Source organism: Rutilus rutilus (genome assembly GCF_951802725.1).
Source record: "Rutilus rutilus genome assembly, chromosome: 25".
In the NCBI taxonomy this organism is placed as follows: Eukaryota; Metazoa; Chordata; class Actinopteri; order Cypriniformes; family Leuciscidae; genus Rutilus; species Rutilus rutilus.
The window spans coordinates 6439902-6453017 of NC_140229.1; the positions used below are offsets into that span (position 1 = coordinate 6439902).

At 36.3% G+C, this 13116-nt stretch overlaps 1 protein-coding gene across 1 annotated transcript in view; it reads left to right on the forward strand.

The window, feature by feature from the left end:
- Positions 1–9385: 9385 nt before the first annotated feature.
- Positions 9386–13116, forward strand: part of cabp1b (calcium binding protein 1b) — a 30302-nt gene continuing 26571 nt past the window's right edge. Inside the window, exon 1 of the mRNA XM_084400874.1 lies at positions 9386–10328. Within this exon, the coding sequence (XP_084257000.1) occupies positions 9780–10328 (549 nt within the window). The 5' untranslated portion in view covers positions 9386–9779. The remainder of the gene's footprint in view (positions 10329–13116) is intronic.

Consider the following 13116-nt stretch of genomic DNA (forward strand, 5'->3'; position numbering starts at 1 on the left):
ATCGGTTAGGTCAGAATCATCACAAACAAATCAAATAAAGTGTCTGTACTTCCTTTTCTCAAGAAAAGATTATTAACGGCTTTTGAATTGTGTGACCTATCGTTTTCTCTCATACAGAGGTGATGACGTGTGATGTCTGCGTGAGCAGGTGGTGGAGGTCTGGAAATCATCATATCACTGCATCCGGACCTAATTTAGTGATTGGATGAACATTTTATGGTCCTACGTCTTCCACAGACGATATACACATTTTTAGACCACTTAACTTAGTGATTTCTATCAGGATGTAAAGAGACTTTCAACCAGCATAACACATTTTAATAAAGATCTTCAGTAGAACCAGAAAGGGTTTTATATCCTGATAAAAAAACGTTTTAACATGTTTTGAAAGTTATTCTTCTAGTTCTTTATAACGTATAATGTAACATCAAGAATATTTCTAAGCTCCAAAAAACATATAGCAACACAAGAAACCAATTTATTCAAAGGAACGACCTTTATTTTTAACAGATAAAGAGGTCTTGTGTTGGTTCTTTTGAGACACAAAAGTTCTTAATGTTACTTGGTAGGTTTATTAGTGCACTTTTCTAAACATAAAAGTTATTTATTGGCAGTGATGGTTTCATGAAGTCAAAAAAGTTTCTTTAGATTTTGTTCTTCACGCTAAGAAAAATGGTTGAACCACTGTTGTCACATGGACTATTTTAACAATGTCTTCATTATCTTTCTGAGCCTTGAAAGTTGTTATTACATTGTAGTCTATGTGGGGTCAGAAAGATCTCGGATTTCATCAAAAATATCTTAATTTGTGTTCCGAAGATGAACCAATGCCTTACGGGTTTGGAACGACATGAGGGTGAGTAATTACTGACAGAATTTTCATTTTTGGGTGAACCATCCCTTTAATACTAGACTTATTTTTTTGTTTAATTGTTGGACAATTCATACTGCGCAATTGCTAGTCATAAGTGTGTTGTTATATGAAGACTGAAAGTATTTGTTGTGTCCTTGGACTGAAGGCAGCTGTTTTGATCCCATGAAAAGACGCAGACATCTGAGAGAAACAAGCGGAGGATACTAGAAAGATCAGGTTTTGGATATGTGACGAATATGTGGGTTTGGAAAAATATTTATCAGGTCATTTTATATATATGACCTTGCTATTTTTCCTAGCATTTTATTACCAAGCTAGTAGTTCTCAACAGTGATCTATTTCAGCTCTTGGAAAGCCCCAGTTTGTTTTGTAAATCTTACAAAGATAACAGTAATGGTTAGAATGTTAAACATGGGGGTTGATCTGATCTGGTGACGAGTGATCTTCTGTATTGCCAGTTTAAAGATGAAGATATGAGATAGATGTGATGAATACAAACAGACACTAATTGAAACTAGTATCTGCTGCCAAACCAAAGTTGGCTAGTGAGTTTCTTTAAAGAGTCAAAATGTTTTGCAAGTTCCTGCCAATCCATAACTGAGCTAAACTTCATTTGAACATTAAACAAATGCCATATTGAGCTCTCCGAACACTGTTACCAATCCAACACAGACAAACGCATAACTTTCAGATTCAGTGTAGCCTATATTGAAAGGAAAAGTACACCCAAAAAGTCATGAGATAACAATGATTGAGATAATTGAGAGAAAGGAAGAAAGAAAGTCATAGATGTTTGTAATGAGGGTGAGTAAATGATGACAGATTTTTTTTTTTTTTTGTGAACTATCCCTTTAAGCCATATCACACGAGCAAGAGTGCTTTTGTAGCTCAAAAGATATTGCTCAGTACTTGGAAAATTGAGTTTCATTTTTACTTTCATTACATAAGCTTGTCAATCAGAGAGTGAACAGCTTAGTTTACCAAAGATCAGCAGCGCCTGATCCAAACCCCCTTTCGTTCTGTTAATGATAAACTCGCATCTTCAACACAAGCCCTGACAAATGAGTTTTCAAAGCAAAGCAGAGGGTGAAAGAGAACTGCAGGTGCAGGACTTCAACATTCTACATCTTATCTAGATAATCCTGGAATTGTTGCATTCAGCTGACAGCAAACCACCTCCTTAGCACGGACAAAGAAGCCCAAATCCAGGGAGCTTATGAAAGTTTACTCAAGGATGATAAAGAAACTTCACTTTTGGTTAAAATGCTGAGTCTTACATGAGCACAATGATACAGTCTCTCTTGAGGACAGAAGAGGGCAGTAGTGTCTAGTAGTTCCTCACAGAGAAAAATACGTAAAGGGATAGTTCACTCAAAAATGACAATTCCATCATCGTTTATTCACCCTCAAGTTGTTCCAAACCTGTATGAATTTCTTCTGTGGAACTGTTGAAGATATGTTGATAGCTAAACAGTTTCGGTTCCCATAAAAAAGAATGTTATCACCATTCTAGGAAAATATCCTCAACGAAAAAAAAAAAAAAAAAAAAAAAAAATACATACCGGTTTTGAACGACATGATGACCGAGATTTAATTTTTAGGTGGACTATCCCTTTACCTGGAAATACCTGAGATCGGTAAGGTTTCTATCCTAATTTGTATTAAAAGACACTTTAGTTCTAAGATATATTATGTTTTCAAGAGGATTGAAGGGATAGTTCACCCCCCCCCCCAAAAAAAAATTCTCTCATTTACGCTTCCTCATGCCATCCCCGATGCATACAGTGTGGGTTTCTGTCTTCAGATAAACACGATCAAATATTTTTTTAGGAAAATAATCTCTATGAGTCCATATACAGTAATGCATGTGAATTTGTGGCGCTTGAAAAACCACACACATCGATACAAACAAAAATGGGAATGTTTTGAACTTTTTAACTATAAATCATTGCTTCTGGTCTACTGTCATACAAGCGTTTATGAGAGGAACTTTGTGAAGCGTGAAGTCACATTGTGAAGCTTCTGTGTTACTTTCTCACGTGAAGTACATTGCTATTTTTCTTACGCACACCTATCGTTCCGCTTCAGAAGACATTTTTTCTTCCACTACGGTCGTATGAATTACCGTCACTATCGCTGTGTGTCGATTTTCAAGAGTCAACCGAGCAGCACCCATTCACTTGCATTATGTGGAGTCACAGAAATGGTTTATATTCCTAAAAATCTTTATCATTTGTGTTCATCTGAAGAAAAAACTTATACATAGGGGATGGCATGAAGGTGAGTAAATGATGAGAGAATTTTTGGGTGAATTATCCCTTTAAAGTTGTTGAACAACCATTGCCTATTTCTTTATATATTTGTATATTTTTTTAGAAATTATGAATGGCAGTTACAATGTTTTTCTCATTTCTAGTTATGGTGTCCTGGGTGTTTTTAGGTGGTTGTTTACTGCCCCAAGTCTTGCCTGTTTTATGGTCTGTCTGACACTCGAAATCCAGCTCTTATGTTCATTAATTTGACATAATTCATGCTGTGTAGTTACATATGTACAGAACCTGATGAAACTGGGGTGCATTGGCAGTTCAGTGGTGTCGGGTATCACGTTCACATCATTTGCTCTAATGGTTAAACCATGAGGGGATTTGCTCCCTAATTGCTTGAGTGCAAACCGATGCCTGCACAACACACTGATATGGGTCATTGATGAAAATAGGATATCTCTCTCCTTCTCCTTCAGACTCACACACAAGTACACACACACACACAGGTCATCTCATATGTACCACATGTACTCTTTAAAAAGCAACATGGCCTAGTTCATCCTTGCTGCAAATAAACTGACCTCACCTTCAGCACAGCATACACCCTCAGGTAAAACACAACATGAGAATGAATCCATCTGCTCTAAACTCGCATCCATTCATGATGTGCATTTTAATGCTCTACTGAGAAAAGTGCTTTAACCCTGTAACGCCTGACATAAAACAATAGTCTGAAAAGTTTTTTTTTTAAATGGAACAGTTTATTGAAACTTTAATCAAAAATTTTTTTTTTAAATCTAAAAAAAGGGTTTTTTTTGCATACGTGTTGAGTATCATATATGGCTCATATATGACATAGGAGAATATGGAACACTAAACCCTAACGCTCAAAATAATTAATTGGTTTGAGTAGGACAAACTTAAATTAAACTAATTAGTTTAGTCAAATGAACTTTTATGAGTATTTAGCTCTTTCTTTTTCTTTCAAGTTCACAGAACTGATATATTTTAAGTAAACTGAACTGTTTCATTGTTTTGAGTTGTATGAAATCATTTCTTTTAATTTAGACGAACTTAAGTTTAACTGAGACGGTTGGGATGTCTATTTCCCAGCATGCTTTGCCGATGGCACTCGCCAACCCATATAATGTTTTTTTTTTGTGTGTGTGCAAGATTAATGTTAAGTGGGAGATTTAGTAGTGATTAATGTTTTGTTACGCTAACTTAGAAGAATTTCTGTTAATGTTGGTTTTAGGATAGTTGGTGGTGCATGAAGATGTGCACGCAGTTTGATTTGAGAGCAAATAAAACCTTTATATTGCTGCGCTCATACAGCAAGTGCTACTGTATAACATTCTATTGTTAACATGTTAACAAATTAGTATGTTAGCAAACTAGCTTGTTAAAGCTAGCTAAGTTTATACTAATAAAAGTGTTCACATTGAGATTACATGAAAGTTTTAAGTTAAATGTATGAATTAGTGTACTCAAACATTTCAAGTTTAGAACAATTAAAATGTATTAGTACAAAATAAAAATCCCATGCAGTTCTGGTTACTTAAAACTTAGAATTTCTTAACTTAAAAAATTTGAAGCAACTGATTGCCTTACATTTTTTGAGTTTTGCCAACTTATTCGGGTTTGCAGCTCAAGGAGGAAACAAATCAACTCAGTTTTATTAAAACTGACCAAAAATATGCATTTGGGTGCAGATGCCAAAAAGTAGGATGAAATTCTGATAGCTTGTAATGTAATATAACTGTATAGCAGACTACTTGCATAAAAATATATAATTTACTCTCATCAATCTCCCAATAAAAAAAAAAGTATAAACTTTCAATCAGGTTTTTCAGTTTTGATCATGTTTATATTTCTGGCCTGCATATTTCTATGCATTTTTTTTAATACATTATAAATTTGAATATCAAATATGATATAGGGTTAAGGAATGCTTCACCCAAAATGATAATTTTGTCATTATGTGCTCTCCCTCGTGTTCACTGTAACAATAATGTTGTGGTGAAGTAAATGTAATAGATTTTGTATGTTCTACATTCAATCAGTTAGTTCAAGCATGAAATTAGAAAATATTAAGTAATAAAGCATGTAGGAACAAAAGCTCTAAATTATATAACTTAGGATTATTAGTTCTATTTATATTGATTTATAGGTCTCAAGTATTGATGCCAAAGTATAAAACCTTATGCAACTGATTTGAGTTATTTTTAACAGCATAAAATTAAATTGAATCTGCTTAACTTTACACTGCAGGTGTTGCATGCACCTTTTTGCTCTACAAATCAAAGTCATATGGTTTAAATGATGATAGTTTCTTTTTTAGGCGGAGAACTATTCCTTTAATTCTTAATTGCAGAAAGCTACCTATTTTTGAGGCCAAAAAACGGAGTGCTTTATAACAGTCGTGATGTCGCCTTTGAGCTACAAGCTGAAGCTCATTCGAATTTTCTGCCTGTTACAGTTATCACATTAAACCCAAATTGATAAATTGAAAACGAGAACCCAGGGAGGTTTCAGAAGGCCTGTATGAGTGGTTTCCATTTTGTGCTTCCATAAATAGACTTAATAATTATTCTGTCCCCTTTGCGTCATGCAAAAACCCTACCCTGCTTTCCCAGCAACAACCCTTCAGAACACGTTATGCATTTTTTGCATTGCATTTGCATTTTTCATTACCTCTAAAAGGAAACACCAGATTTGTTTTGGCTACTGCATTAATTGACGTCTTCCTTATAAGGGGACATTCAAACTTTTCAGCCTTGCTTTGTTTTTAAGGAGGGGAATTACATAAGACAATCTTTAAATGCACTAGGGGGCAGACAGTTGAATTAATAAAACACATAAGCTAAATGCACATCTCCTCCACTCAAGCGTAAATGCTTTCCAAAAGTATCTTCATTCCACTGACTCAGCCCTGAATACACGCAGGGGGTGGGGAAATAAATAAATAAATAAAATGAGTGAAAAAGTGTTATAAAATAGATGTCTAAATGGCAAGTATACGCAACAAGAAGAATATTTCGCTTCGCAAGAAAAGCATTTGAGTCCAAATCTGAGCAATTAACCCCTCGTCAATAATACAATTTAAAATGAATCATAATTTTATGATCAAAGGGTCATTGGTTTACCAATGGTCAAAGCAGGGTTATTATATTTAACTAAAACTAAAACCATAAAAAAACATTTTCATTAGCTGAAATAAAATATGTAAAACTTAAACTTATATCAGGTAATTGTCAAGGCAACATTTATCATTTTAATTTAGTTTAACTTGATGTACTAAAACAACTAAAGCTAAATCAGAAATAAAAATGAATAAACTATCAAATTAGTATAAAACTAACTAAAATTAACGGGAAATATGATACGATAAAATCTGATTTAAAATATGTATATATAAAAAAACCATAACAGTATCTCAATGATACTAAAATAACACTGGGTCAATCACATTTTATTTTTCCAAATCTTTTTTTAGCCCTTTCGGATTGTTTCCTGACTATATTAGAAACTCCACTGGCATTGTGGGAAGATTGGTTTACACACACTTATGTTTTATAATGTTTAATTTATGCAACTGGGTCAACTTCATAAATGTTTCAGAACTTTCATATTCTCTAATTTGTTTTTAAAGCTCATTGCCCAAGCCACACATTGTGCTTTTGTGAAGCTATTTGGCTAATGATGCCTCCAGATTTGGCTGAACTCTGCGGCGCTGATGTGTTTATGCAGAAGCACAAGTGTACAGCGTTCAGCCCATCAAAAACTCATGGGTCTCAAGCTGCTGACTGTTCAATTATTAACCCTTCTGATGAATGTTTCAGAACCAGCAGACAGTGCCAGTAGACTGGGGTTAATTGAGGGGGTGAGCCCTGGCCAGATAGTTGACCGGCAACATCAGTCCTGTAAAGAACACACACATGTTGCTTTCTGGTAAGTAGTTTGGTTGTAGTGTCTCAGTTTAACACCCTGTGTTTTGTTAAGATTTTCTTAACAGTTGGAAACGTAAACATACTGAGCATATTTCAAACCGGAAAGTCTGAAAAATGATACAAGCTGAGGGAATTGAACCATTAGATACTGTAAGATGAGCACTTGAAATTTTAAACTAAATGTTATCAAGTGGAACACCAAGTGCTTTAGTCTCAACTAGCATTTTGACAACAGGCTCATTTACTAGGGGGAAAAAACAGTTTAGTATTATATACTCCTGCATACATCATGTCCTCCTTCCTGTTTGATTCACATGTCTCACATTCTTTCAGTCTTGTGATAGACTTTTGTTGGCTTTTAACCATTATTCAGCCAAAATAAACACTTAAGTGGCTTTAGTTTTAGTGGCTTTAAAGAGATATTCCAAAAAATGGGGAAAAAGGACATAAAATTTACATAAATTTGATTTGTGGTGTGACATTTGGCATATGCATGGGGTATTTTCAAAAATATTTTTATTTACCATTCAAATTTTTTTTTATTCAACAAGGATGCATTAAATTGATCAAAAGTGACAATAAAAGGCATGTATAATGTTACAAAAGATTTCTATTTTAAATAAATGTTTGTTTTTTAACTTTCTAGTAATCAAAGAATTCTAAAATGTAGCAATTGAATATTAAGTTTTGAACATTGATAATAATAAGAAATGTTTCTTAAGCAGCAAATCAGCATATTAGGATGATTTCTAAAGGATCATGTGACTGATGACTGGAGGAATAAGGAATAAATTACATTTTAAAATGTAACCTATTAAAATAAAATAGAATATTTTGAATCTTAATAATAATTCACTATATTACTGCTTTTCCTGTATTTTTGATCAAATAAATGCAGCCTTGAGAGACTTCTTTCAAAAACGTAAAAAATGTACAGACCCCGAAAATTTCAAATAGTAACTGTTGCAAAGAGTTGCGAAGTGAAATTTGAGGTATTGTCAATCTACAGCACAAATGCTGCAAGAATTTTGCACTGTTTGAACCCAAAGTTCAATATAAGGTTAAATCCTCTTGCAAACACCCCACTGATTATCATATTTGCTAATATAGCACATGAAACTAAGTCTGTTTTCATTTTTTTAGTTTACTGGAGTGTGAGATGAAAACACATCTTGTTGTTTTCCTCTTTTGCTCCCTTGAATGCAAATGGGCCAGATTGAACCCTGGGGCTTTAGTGTCCCCTGCTGCAGAGAGAAAGAGGTGGGAGGGGAGCATCTCTTTAAAGAAACTAAAAATCCATCATTTTTGCTGAATAAAAAGTTGAACACCACTCAAGCGAAAAAAGTCAGTATGTATTCCTAGAGTTACAGTGAGACCAGGGGAGTCCTGTCAATCAAAAAGGAAGGAGGAAGTGATGCGGGGCAAGAGATGGTGAGATGAAGCGAAAGATGCCATCTTTCCCTGGAGCGAGTGAGAGGGAGACACAGATGTCAGTGAACACAAAGTCCCAGGAGACTGTGTGGGGCAGAAGCGGCACTTTCCAACATCTCACACACTGTTTACACACACGCAGTGGAAAGAAGTTTTTTACTCCTTTAATTGGGTCCATATATAGTGACATAATGTACATAAGTGCTTAAACACCCTGTGCAGCTGCTCCGAGACTGAAGGAACGCAAGCAACCCTATGAAGCAACCAGATGGGACCTTACAACGGTCCTGTTTGAACAGGAAACATCTCATCTGCTTCTAGCCAATCTGCATCCATTATAGCTCGCATGTCTTACATCTGCACTGAAAAAAGTCATTAAATGTGATAGAAGTTTGAAAGATGTCACTGGTCTTCTTTAAAGATGAGTACGGCCACCTCAGTTTGACTGTGATGTCCATCAAAGTAACTCGCTGTCCTTCAGAAAGAGGCATTATAAGCAGTTCTGTTACATCAGTTGCAAAGATTTCAAAGGAGCGACATGTTTTGACACATGAATATGGCTCAAAGTCAGCATCCAGAATGCGACTGACGCACAGCTTAAATCGCACTTTGCAATTTAAGCTGTGAATAGATTTTGTTCTGCCCCAGTTCAATGCCTTATTGTTGCTAAAACGTTTTATCAGAACCTTGCTTGTTTTAATTTCAGATATTTAATGAACTGTATATTTTTTCTTGTAGGCAATAACGGTGAAAATGTTACTATTTTTGTAGTCAAGCCTTGAAGTTATGAAATATTTACTGATGTAAAATTCTCCCAGTCTCCCCTAATGAAAAGAAAACGGCTTGAATACAAATGGAATACTCTCATCATTTTTTATTAGCCAAATGTCATGGTTTTCATTTCACCTGCGCAGAAGTCACGTCACGTGCAGTTATTCATATTTTGACGGTATTTTATTCTTCAATGGCTTCGCGAGGCAGTTTGACGTAACTTTCATCCTGAGAGAGATAGAGAGAGAGAGAGAGAGAGAGAGACGCACTTGCTGATTTTTTTGTGGTAGCGCGCGCTCAATGGGGTCACGAGGGGACCGAACAAAACTCTGCGCGAGCGACCTGTGTGATGCTCTCGTGCTCTATAAAGTCATTGACTGTGCTTTCACCGGTGAGACTCCCACCCTCCCAACGACACGTTTAGATATTCAGGCTTTTGCTGCTACATCTGACTGAACTGTAGAACTTCACGAGTTTGTGGGTGTCAAAATGAGCTCCTCGCTTCCAAAAAGCGAATCCACCACGTCCCTCATCAAAACGAACCGGAGAGTCCGCACGGACCCCGCGAGTCACCGCAACGGTCACCGGCACACGGGAGGCGGCGGCGGGGAATCGTGTTGGACCGAAGAGTGCGACGCCACCGCCCGCAGACCCCTGTGCCAACCGAAACTCGGACGGAAAGGGGAGAAGATCCAGAATCACCGCGGCCAGGATGGATATCATCAGGAGCATGCGCTGGAACACTGCAAACCGTCACGGCACCACCAGCACACCATTGACCCTCCGATCCAACTCCACGGGAATTCCCGCACCAGCCGGACGCCTTCGCCGACTCTTTCCCAATCCAAGCGCTCGGAGGAAGCAGCGCTGTTCTTTGAAACGAAGGGCAAGCATCGGACGGGCTCGAATCAAAGCCTCACCTCTAGTCCACCTCCAGCGCTTCAGCACAGCAGCACGCGCGTCCCCGGGAGAGCTGGCGCGTACAGCGGCGCGCTTGATGCAGACCTCCATCCCATAGTCAAATCAGTCTTTGGACAGGTAGGGTGACTACGTGACTGTACGATACCACTAAATATAAGTTATGTAGCTGATTCCTGTATCTAAGGTGACTTACAGTAGCTACATTTAAAACGATGATCTACTCAGTAACATGGCAACTCGACTAATTAAATTCAACTGTTTACAACTGAGCAAGTTTCAATCAAAAAGTGAATGATTCAAAATGAGTAACAAGGTTTTAAATGGTTCTATATTATGTGTTTCATCTCATGTGGTCCATAACCTTCATATATTTATGAATAGTGCTTTGCACATCAAGCTTTTTAGGTTTAAATGCAACCTATATATGGAAAAGTTGATGCATCTTTAATCACCTTTTGCCTTTTTACCAGTGCATGATACATTGCCTTGTATAGGCTATATATATATATCATTAAAAATTATTCTATTAATATGAGGTCATTAAAGCTGTATGTAGGCTGTATGTAAAAAACTATTAATAATATTTTTAGTATGTCACTGCAGAATGGTAACAATCAATTTATCAACTGTGAATCAACATCACAATAAATTACTAAACATTACAACAAAATCAACAACAACAGTGTAAATCAAACTGTCAAACCATAATTATTGTGTATGCCTTGGTGCATGCTGGGAAGGCAGTGAATACTGAACCATACAATCATTGAATGCTGGATTCACTCAATAATCTCTTCATTAGGAATTGTTCAAACAGAATGATTATAGCATTCATGTAGATTTTATTCCAAACATGTTTATATTAAGTTAACCCAAATTTAGTAAAAAGAAAATGCTAAAATTGAAATTATAATAAAACTCAACAGGTGGTCAGTGGATTAAATGGAAATACACACAGCTTTAAAGTAACCACTTTTCTGCATTCCAGCTTTCAGACATTTAGTGTTTTTTTTTATTTTATGAAAGTCACTTTAGATGAAAGTGTCAGCTAAATAACTATCATTAATGAATGTTCTTCCTTATAACCTAATGCTGCCCATCTGAATTATGGATTATGACTTCATTGTGCATCACAGTGCCTCATAGAAGATGTTCTGAATGTGTAACTGGAGTGCATGCGTCTTTGGGGATATGATCTCTCTATGATCAGATAATGATAAAACTGAATTATGCATGAGGATTTGCAGATTAAAGTGAAACAGAAGTCTCAGAGATGTCAGTTTGAATTCAGTTCAAATGGTGGTCAATCTGAAACGACTGATGGATAAATAATATGCATATTATATAGTAAACGGGTGGAGCTGTTGTAGAAATTTTAACCGCATGGCTGAAAGTGCATACATCATTTTTTAATGTATTGATGTTATTTGAGATCTTTTGAGGCTCTACAGAAACTTCCAGTAATACACTTTAGGACTTTTAAGAGTAAATTACTTATGACTTTTTCGATATACACTCTCATGCAATACACTGTAAGACAAAAAAAAAAAAAAAAAAAAAATTCTGCCAGGACATGATACGGTAAGTTTATGGACATTTTATTAACCCTAAAACACAACGCATTTAAATGCATGATTCAAAATATGAGTAAAAACCCTGTGAAAAAGCAATACAATAATTTCCTTCATATTAACACAGTACATTGGCCCTGTATTTAAGGACTTTTATTTAGAGCGTGTGTTACGGGACCTGTATCAATGACTCATCCTCACTGTAAGTTCATGTCGCTTTCTCCTGCTGCTTTCTATCTCTGAAGGACAATAACTAACCATCCTTCTAATGTGCCACATAAATAACACCCTAATTCAGGTTAAAGCTTCAATAGGTCACAGACACAGAATGGCACACATTTGTCTAGCTATCGAAATGAGGACATACCAGAGACTTGTGAAACTAAACTATAGCTAAAAAGCCCTAATCCTACACACGAAAAGATTTCTTTTGGCATTTGTAGAAATGAAAACAAACAAATGAACACCTCTCGCATATCTGGGGTGTCACAAGACAAGTGTGAAGGTATGGAGCCCCTAAAGGGACATGGTGACGAGAGGAAAAGCTGTATTTCTGTCTTGACAACTCTCAGAGTGTTTGGCATGGTAATGGGTATGACAATGTTGATATGTTTGGTCTTGGCGGAATAAATTATGCTGTTGTTTATTGCTGCTGCAGAGCAAGTACAGGACTTGCTACTGCCAATACACACACACGACACACTGCTGTACAATATAGCATACATGAATTACCCGAAATCTAGCAGATCTATACAGGTGGAGCTGGGGAAGGTGGAGGGTTTCTGAAAGCGCACTGCAACTGCTATAGCAAATGCTGATCAAGTATTTGAAGATTGAACAGCGAGCTCATTGGTTTACCGATACAGCAGGAACCAATCAGCTGTCCCTATAGAGAATGATGTGATTGCAAGCAGATTGAGTTAAGGACCTATCAGCATGTGCCATCTAGAGTTTCATGAACTTTGTATTTCAGTGCTTTCTCAGGGGAACGGAAATGTTTTGCGAGAGAATGCAAAGTCTCTCCGGGAACCTAATAATTTTGCAAGAGAACAAAATAGCATTGAAAGATACTTATCCCCCCATTTCATATTTTTGTCCCCTCAGGGGCTCCATATAAAGGACAAAATAATAGAAAGAAAAGCAAAAGAACTTGTTTTTGCAAGAACTTGTTCTGGCTGAAACACAATTTTTACTTCAAGTATAACTCAAATATATCATTTTTTAGCTTTAAAGGGTTAGTTCACCCAAAAATGAAAATTCTGTCAGTAATTACTCACCCTCATGTTGTTCCAACCATGTAAGTCTTTCGTTCATCTTCGGAACACAAATTAAGA